Source organism: Sinocyclocheilus anshuiensis, unplaced genomic scaffold (genome assembly GCF_001515605.1).
Source record: "Sinocyclocheilus anshuiensis isolate Anshui unplaced genomic scaffold, SAMN03320099.WGS_v1.1 scaffold856, whole genome shotgun sequence".
Taxonomy (NCBI): Eukaryota; Metazoa; Chordata; class Actinopteri; order Cypriniformes; family Cyprinidae; genus Sinocyclocheilus; species Sinocyclocheilus anshuiensis.
Window position 1 is genome coordinate 52949 of NW_015552603.1, and position 9791 is coordinate 62739.

At 37.7% G+C, this 9791-nt stretch overlaps 1 protein-coding gene across 1 annotated transcript in view; it reads left to right on the forward strand.

The window, feature by feature from the left end:
- Positions 1 to 9572, forward strand: part of adamts5 (ADAM metallopeptidase with thrombospondin type 1 motif, 5 (aggrecanase-2)) — a 44102-nt gene extending 34530 nt beyond the window's left edge. Inside the window, exons 6-8 of the mRNA XM_016456876.1 lie at positions 2318 to 2493; positions 4229 to 4404; positions 8568 to 9572. Of these exons, the coding sequence (XP_016312362.1) occupies positions 2318 to 2493; positions 4229 to 4404; positions 8568 to 9201 (986 nt within the window). The 3' untranslated portion in view covers positions 9202 to 9572. The remainder of the gene's footprint in view (positions 1 to 2317; positions 2494 to 4228; positions 4405 to 8567) is intronic.
- Positions 9573 to 9791: the final 219 nt, after the last annotated feature.

Genomic DNA, 9791 nt, shown 5'->3' on the forward strand with positions numbered 1-9791 from the left:
ATGCCCAAGGTCAGCCCTTGTGCTGGGCTAGGTGCCCGTGTGTAGTGATTCCCCCTTCGGGTGATCCCACATGTGTATTCTTCCACGGAACGGTTCCCCTCACAGTAAGCCAGTGTCTTTCCCTGGCAGACGTTCTCTGCCATCTCTGCTGCGTAGTGATCTCACCCCAGGCGGGCTGAGTCTACCGCAGGGACTTTTCATATGTAGCACTGCCCTATGGCCAGTCCATATGTGTAATTTCCACATGATACCTCCTATACGCAGGATGTGACTACTTGGGTACGCTTTCCCAGTGTTATCCAGTGTCCCACTGTACGGAACAGCAGTGGCGGACACCTCTGCCTAAGTCCTGTCCTATCTTCCGCCCCAACTGGTGTGGGGGGACTTGCCGGCTTTCGCAGGGCACTGGAGGGGGTCAGCAATAGTGGCGTTTTCCATACGGATCCCAATTTGTCAGTCACTAACGACGTAACGTCGAACGTGACTGACTGAAAGGGAACGTCTCGGTTATGTGTGTAACCCTCGTTCCCTGAAGGAGGGAACGGAGATGTTACGTTCCGTCGCCACAGTTGCTGTACCACTGCTGTACGGCCGAGGCACACCGTCTCGGCTCCTCAGTGAAAAACTGAATGTGCGTCTGCACGTGCTCTCCTTATATACCTGCGCTGCGAGGCGGGGTGCGCGACACAAAGATCGCATGCCAACACTTATTGGCTTGTTTTGTTAACGCTCGAAGGTGATTGGTCTCTCTAGCGAGGATCCCAATTCGTCAGTCACTACTGACGTAATGTCTCCGTTCCCTCCTTCAGGGAACGAGGGTTACACACGTAACCGAGACGATCCCTTGCAGATACAGCAATCCCAAAATGATTGCAACAAGTTCAGTGAAAGGTTTTATCTAATATGACAGAGTAAAGAGAAATTATAATTAGGTAGTTGACACATTACATTAGTTAACACATTACAGGTTTTAGGTTAAAATGTATATGAATATATAATGCAAAGTGTATTTTAGATGCTGTAACTGTTCACTGTACTTGTTTGGCATTTTATTAACCATTTTGTTTGCACTAGTACTTTTTAAATTGTCCTGCAGTCTGACATGAATTTTTAAAAGATAAACTTTTTAATTCAAAACCAATGTTGTTACTGGAACTAATATTAGTTTTAGCTGATTTGTTAATTGAAATTAAGCTGGAATAAAATATAAATGTTACTAAGTGAATTAAGTGAAACTAAGTGAATGCAACTAACTGACATAAAATAAGTTACTCAAGTACTGAAATTACTAAAACTAAAACTGAAATAAAATAAAATTAATGATTAAAGCTAAATAGTAATATAAAAAAATCTTAACAGTGCTTTTATCATTAATGAAAATGGAAAACATTAAAATAAAAGCTGATTCGTTATATTAAAAAAAATAATATAATTGTATATAAATAATACTAAAATAACTCTGACTCATACTCAGTATTAATGACAGTAATGCCATTTTATTAAGAAATACATTTAAAATAATAACAATAGTAATCAAAGCAAAAAAAAACTTAATAATAACTCTTGTGCAATAATTATAAATAATTCCATGCTGGTCTTACCTTTTCCATTTTAGGCTGTTTTTAAGCAAAGGATTTAAACACATATTATGTCAGCTACACAAAAGAGTTCATATTTTTATTAAATAATGTATTTATAGCAATAGTATGCATTAGCTCAATCTGTGTGTGCTTATGCATGTAGTATTCCAGATTTAGTGTTTCACGTTTTTATGTTTAGAAATTGAGAGATGCCAGTCAGGGGATTAAAAAAATACAAGGTTAAAATTCAACTTTTAACTTCACTGTGTGTTTTTTATAACACATCATGTGCGAGACAAGCAGTAGAATGCAAAAGCACATTCTGTGTGAACGGCCTCTTATGAAGTTTAATATTTTTATTAAATAATGTATTTATAGCAATAGTATGCATTAGCTCAATCTGTGTGTGCTTATGCATGTAGTATTCCAGATTTAGTGTTTCACGTTTTTATGTTTAGAAATTGAGAGATGCCGGTCAGGGGATTAAAAAAATACAAGGTTAAAATTCAACTTTTAACTTCACTGTGTGTTTTTTATAACACATCATGTGCGAGACAAGCAGTAGAATGCAAAAGCACATTCTGTGTGAACGGCCTCTTATGAAGTTCATCTTCAGTTCGAAGCTTTAGATAGTAAGGGATTTACAGTAAACAGATTTCACTGTTTTCACAACATATCCCATAAGCCCTTCATATATTTGAATATATTTGCTCATATTTGTCTTGTGTCTTTGTTAGGTAAGAGTTTCCGTCAGGAACAGTGTGAGGTGCGTAACGGCCCTCAGACGGACCCTAAAGGAGTGAAGACCTTTGTGGAATGGGTGCCAAAGTTTGCCGGTGTGCTTCCCAAAGACATGTGCAAACTCACCTGCAGGGCCAAAGGGACGGGATACTATGTAGTGTTCTCACAACGGGTGAGTAAGTCATGGACAACAGATGCTTCATTTCTGAAGAATTACACAAGCACTGTGGGGGTACCGTGTTTGTTTACTGTAATGATTTCCATTTTTGTACATGATATTATGGTAATTCCATATGATTTTTTAAAGTGCCATGTAAACATATAGGTTTCACATGATACTTCAAACCCAGCTAACAGGGAACATTCTTCTCGCACGGTTCTGTAAAAGTTATGAACAAACATTCTTCCAGTAATGTTAATAAAAGTTTTTAATAATGTTTTCTAAACTTTAGCACAAAAACATTATTTATACATTGTTCATGGAAAAATTTTTAAACATTTCAGTTGGACTTTCGTCTGAATTTTTTTATTTTTTTTTTACTACTTATTTTAGATTGTTCAGACAATATTCAAAAGTAATGTTCCCATAATGTTTGCAAAATTATAAAATAAAACATTTAAAAAAAATTTGAACATTCAGAAATAAAGTTTTCATAACTTAATGGGAATGTTAGCAAAACGTTCTATGTTATGAACAAAATAGACATTTCTTTCAAAGTTATCTGGTCTTTAATAATGTTCTTAAAACATTATTGTTCATAATGTTAGATGTTTTAGTTGGATGTTTGTCTAATTTTAATTGAACATTCATAAGAACATGCCTCAATGTTTGCAGTAATGATGAAACTCCTTAAACGTTCAAGAAAAAAAAAACTTTAAAATGCTTAAAAACCGGACGTTTAGAGAACATTCAGAGATAACGTTTTGATAACTTAATGGGAACATTAGGAAAACATTCGGTCCCACTTTATATTAAGTGGCCCTAATACCTGTGTACTTACATAGTAACTAGATGTGTACATAGTATGTAACCACAGTGTAAGTACACATTGGTACATAGTATCTACAGCTGTAATGTTTGTGTAACTACACATATGTAACAACCCACTGAATGGTATGTGTAAATACAAATGTGTAACAGGACATTGGTAACAGCACTTCTTGGTAATGAAAGTACAAATGTGTAACAGGACTAACAGCACTTTTTGGTAAAGAAACTTTACCAAAAAGTTTTTTTTTGTTTGTTTACTTTATATTAAGTAAACAATGCTACACAGCAGCGGCCAGTAAGTTAGGCTTTACATATAAACTGTGGTTGGTGTCCAGAATGTTACACTTTATATTAAGTGGACAGTTCCTGAGGAGTTACCATTTAAGTACACTGGTATTACAGTGGTGCACCAACTCCACCAACTTGAGATCCAAGTCCTCTCACTTTACATATCCCTAAACCTACCCATCTCCACCCCCTGGATCAAATTGTTCCAATTACTCTTATACATATTGTTGTTACAAAATGTAGTTATATATATCCTGTTACACATTTGTACTTACACAAACCATTCGGAGGGTTGTTACATGTGTGTAGTTACAAAAATATTACAGCTCTAGATACTATGTACCAATGTGTACTTACACTGTGGTTACATACTACGTACACATCTAGTTACTATGTAAGTACACAGGTATTAGGGCCACTTAATATAAAGTGGGACCAAACATTCTATGAATATCATGTCCAAAAAAACATGTTATTAGCATAGTACTTTTGTTGCTGTTTGTTAGTGTAAGTATATTTGTAAATATATTTGATAAAGTATTTGAAAAACACTTGTGACTTTTTATTTGTAGCAATAGATGAATACCAAACAGTAGGTAATATTTGGTTTGTGTGGGTTTTCCTTCAGGTGGTTGATGGGACGGAATGCCGTCCATACAGCAGTTCAGTGTGTGTGAAGGGGAAGTGTGTTCGCACCGGCTGTGATGGGATCATTGGCTCTAAACTCCAGTATGACAAGTGTGGCATCTGCAGTGGCGATGGCAACAGCTGTATCAAAGTGGCTGGAAACTTCACCAAGAAAAGGTTAGAAAACACAAATTCTTCCACTTCTGTTGTTTTTAACCAAACCCTAACAAACAAGGACGTCATCAGAGGGAGATTTTTGGATGTTTGGTCAGGTTTATATCACTTCTGGGTATACAAATATCTCCCCAAAATATGGTTAAGTTGTACATAAACACACACTCTCAGACACAAGCTTGTCTGGAAATCTGACACTCTCTGTTTGTGTTTCTGAGCTTGAAATATACAAAACTGAATTCTTAAAGGGGTCATGAACTGGCTTTTTTAATTATTTTATACTGTTGTCTGAGGTCCACTTATGACGTTCGCTTGGTTTTTACATTCAAAAACATCAAAATCAATAAGTAATAGGTTATTTTATACCCTGGTTTTGAGGCCGGCTCGAGAAACACTCGGTTTTTATGGGTGTGCCGCATTGAAGACTTGGAAGTAAACGCCCACTGCTATGATTGGATAATAGTTTGGCATAGAAAACTACCTTTTTGTGTGTCTGTTTGACAAGCTGCGTCCTTCATAGTTGGAGCCTTCTGTGACTTTGGTTAGACACGTACACATAATCAGGACATAGCAAAGCGATCTCTAACAAAGCAATAGTTAGACATACTGTAGTACAAATATTTTTACTTACGTAAGTGTGCTGCACCATTCCTGTCGGATCCAATATACAGTAGATGGCACGGCACTGATTTTTAATCTCAGTCTCTCTGCAAATCCAGCGTCGACCTGTGTCTTGTTTACAAAGGAATCCGAGTGTAAGTATATTTGTAAATATATTTGATAAAGTATTTGAAAAAGACTTGTGACTTTTTATTTGTAGCAATAGATGAATACCAAACAGTAGGTAATATTTGGTTTGTGTGGGTTTTCCTTCAGGTGGTTGATGGGACGGAATGCCGTCCATACAGCAGTTCAGTGTGTGTGAAGGGGAAGTGTGTTCGCACCGGCTGTGATGGGATCATTGGCTCTAAACTCCAGTATGACAAGTGTGGCATCTGCAGTGGCGATGGCAACAGCTGTATCAAAGTGGCTGGAAACTTCACCAAGAAAAGGTTAGAAAACACAAATTCTTCCACTTCTGTTGTTTTTAACCAAACCCTAACAAACAAGGACGTCATCAGAGGGAGATTTTTGGATGTTTGGTCAGGTTTATATCACTTCTGGGTATACAAATATCTCCCCAAAATATGGTTAAGTTGTACATAAACACACACTCTCAGACACAAGCTTGTCTGGAAATCTGACACTCTCTGTTTGTGTTTCTGAGCTTGAAATATACAAAACTGAATTCTTAAAGGGGTCATGAACTGGCTTTTTTAATTATTTTATACTGTTGTCTGAGGTCCACTTATGACGTTCGCTTGGTTTTTACATTCAAAAACATCAAAATCAATAAGTAATAGGTTATTTTATACCCTGGTTTTGAGGCCGGCTCGAGAAACACTCGGTTTTTATGGGTGTGCCGCATTGAAGACTTGGAAGTAAACGCCCACTGCTATGATTGGATAATAGTTTGGCATAGAAAACTACCTTTTTGTGTGTCTGTTTGACAAGCTGCGTCCTTCATAGTTGGAGCCTTCTGTGACTTTGGTTAGACACGTACACATAATCAGGACATAGCAAAGCGATCTCTAACAAAGCAATAGTTAGACATACTGTAGTACAAATATTTTTACTTACGTAAGTGTGCTGCACCATTCCTGTCGGATCCAATATACAGTAGATGGCACGGCACTGATTTTTAATCTCAGTCTCTCTGCAAATCCAGCGTCGACCTGTGTCTTGTTTACAAAGGAATCCGTGGTGAAATGAAGCGAACAAACGCTCAATGTTTTACTCGCGTGAGCTGAAACTTCATTAAAAATAAAGTTCACCCACGCATTCCTAATATTTGAATCTGAAGGAAGGTTATGCAGCAACTGCGTTCTTCCACAACCAGGCACTGCACAATATTTTGCGATCTTCAGCAGCATGTTTATTGCTTGGTTGCTCGATCCGGTTTAGCGGCACTCATGTTATTTCCCTACTATGTCATGTGCAAATCAGTGGGCGGGGCTACAGAATTAGGCGTTGATATTCTTCTGTGGAGAAGGCGTTTAACCTATCTATTAAGGCCTGGTGTCGATAAAAGCTTTTATTTCACTAACAAGGACATTTTCAGTTCTGAAACTTACAGGATATTATTTTAGTACGATGACCTCTTATATATCAAAAGCCCAAGTTAATTTCTCAATTCATGGCCCCTTTAATGTGATTTACAGAAGTAGGAAATGTTCCTGGTGTGACATCCTTTGTTTCCCTGGGTGAACATTGAAAGAAAACATGAAAGAAAAGCAAAATCACAAATTAAATCTCTTGTACAGCTTAATTGTTTTTTCAATTGTTCTGAGAAAATTTTACTTCCGCATCTGAAAAACGCCAAAACCGGAAGTGACATAACAGGAAGAAGTGCGGTCAATTTAAACAATAGGAAAACAATGGATCGCAATATACTATCACACAGTATTCAAATCCGGAACAAATTAGCTTTTTCGAGATTAATGCATGATATTTGTGTGTGTGTGTGTGTGTGTGTGTGTGTATTCTGCAGTTCTGTGTGATAGGATATGTTTATTATACTACATTATAATGAACTGCCAGAGATCGCGGTGCATGTGGAAAACAGCAGAATTGACTCTTTGTTATAATCGTTTGTGTCATGTGAAAAACCCAGCCCCTTTTTAAAGTTGTTCTAAAATAGGAACCAAAGCGCGGTTCGCTATTCGTCCTATAGATTCAGTTTCTGTAGCTTATTGTGAATAAAAAACATCTGTGTGGAGTTTGTATGTTCTCTCTGTGTTGACCTTTTTTTATTATTATTGTAAAGTGAAAGGAATGAATAGCGATTCTCTCTCTCTTTGCGCAGACACAAAGACCTCTTAGCAAAGTTATTCGTTGTCAAGTTCGTGGTCACAGTATCAATAGCACGGATAAACTTTAGTTATTATTAGAATAATCCTGGCCTGTCCCTGCTCTCTTGGCCGCATAGCAGGCTCATAATTGTATGGCTGTGGTCCGTTATACAAGTATGAATAAACATTTACAACTTCCTCAGCATCCAGACTCTCATTGCATCCATTGTTTTTATATTGTTTAAACTGACCGCACTCCCTCCTGTTACGTCACTTCCGGTTTTGGCGTTTTTCAGATGCGGAAGAACAATTTTCTCACAAACACGACTCCAGAAGCTTCAAGTAGTGTATTTATAAGTATATTTTCAATAAAATCTAGTTCCTACATTATTTTTCTATACATTGACTCACTGGGTCTCTAAAATTCAATATGCACTTTAAGAGATTTAAAAGAGTAAAAAGTAACACTTTAGAATAGGGATCACATATTCACTATTAACTAAGAGTTTTCCCTGAACAAACTCCTAATTTGCTGCTTATTAATAGTTAGTAAGGTAGTTGTTAAGTTTAGGTATGGGGTGGATTAAGGGATCTAAAATACGGTCATGCAGAATAAGGCATTAATATGTGCTTTATAAGTACTAATAAACAGTCAATATGCTAGTAATATGCATGCTAATAAGCAACTAATTAATAGCTAAAATTTGGTCCTTAAAATAAAGTTTTACCGAGTAAAAGAAAAAGTAATTTCTAAGAAACTATAAAAATTTAGAGTTTTGTGGTCAGAAAAATAAACTTAATTCAAAGGGAAAACTAAATGTTTTTTTTTTTTCTTAGACAAATTCTTATAAAAAAAAATTATTAATAAGAAAAATACTAAGTCTTGTTTTCTGGAAAATGTATTATGAATTCAGATAAATTGGAACACATTTTGCCATTGAGTTGACTGGGAAAAAATGCCCCAATTAACCTGAAGTCACCCTATCAAAATTATGTGAGTATATTAAAATATTTGCCAATAGGTTAAGAAAAATAAACTTGTTTTCCCTTTGAATTCAGTTTATTTTTCTGATCCTGCTGGCAGATATTTCTCGTTTTAGGCATAACCTCTCTAAATTTTTTATTGGAAAACAAGACTTAATATCTAAAGTCATTTTGCTTCTCAAGTAAATGTATCTTGATTTAAGAATGTTTAGATATTTGTACTGGGAAAAAAATACAAAATAAGACAAAAAGACTAATGAGGTCAGTTGATGTTGTATCTATGTTCTCCAGTAAGGGCTACACAGATGTGGTGAAGGTTCCTGAGGGTTCAACGCACCTGAAGGTTCGACAGTACAAAGCCAAAGGCCAGTCACGCTACACAGCGTATCTGGCACTGCGGCGGCCCGGAGGTGAATACCTGCTGAACGGGAAGTTCATGATCTCCACGTCCGAGACCATCATCCCCCTCAACGGCTCTGTTCTCAACTATACCGGCTGGAGTCAGCGGGACGAGGCCCTTCATAGCATGGGCCCCGGGGCCCTTCAGGAGAGCCTGGTGGTGCAGATTCTGGCCACGGATGCTAAGAAACCACTAGACATCCGCTACAGCTTCTTCATGCCACGCAAAATGCCGCTTCCACCAAGAACGGTCGTTGCAACTTCAGGAACCGCCGCAGCGCTATCATCAGCAGAGGTCGTGACATTTACTATCGAGGTTCCTGCGACGATGGAGCCTCCGACAATGACACCACCAGCGGGGCCACGCTGGGTAATGGGATCGTGGATGATGTGCTCCAGAACTTGCGATACAGGTTGGCAGAGTCGCACAGTTCAGTGCAAGAACCCTCAAGGGAAGCTGTCCAAGAGCTGCCTGATCAGCTCACGGCCGTCAGCCTTCAAACACTGCCTGATTAAAAAGTGTTGAGGACCCCTCAATCAGACAGACTTCCTGACTGAGCTTTATGGAGCACTTAGACTGAACCATTGCAGTTGCGTTTGTATAAATGCTGTTCCAATCACTGTGGAATTCTGCTAGTGTTTGCAATCATGTTGCATTGTGACTCAGACAAGGAGCTTTGACTCCAGCCTCGATCGTGGTGATGTTTAGCCACACCCCCAATACAAACGACACGCCCCCTGAGTTCACACTGCTAGTGATTTAAACCATTGCTGTAGTGTTTGAGGCTCTAGCCTCGAATGTGGCAATGTTCAACCATGCTCCTTTGACAAAGCCACACCCCTGATCCAAACGATACGCCTGTTGAATTCACAATGGCAGTGATTTAACCATTGCTGCAGTTTTTTATGTTAAGATGCATTCACATCTACCATTGATAAAATGGAATGTTCCCTTAATGTTCAAGTAATCAAGAAAAATGTTTTTAAAACATAAAAAAAATTTCAAAACGGATGTTCAAAAAACATTTAGAAATAATATTTGTATAACTTATTGGGAATGTTACCATAACGTTCTGTATCGATATCATGTCCAAAAAACAAAAAGTGTTGAGGATC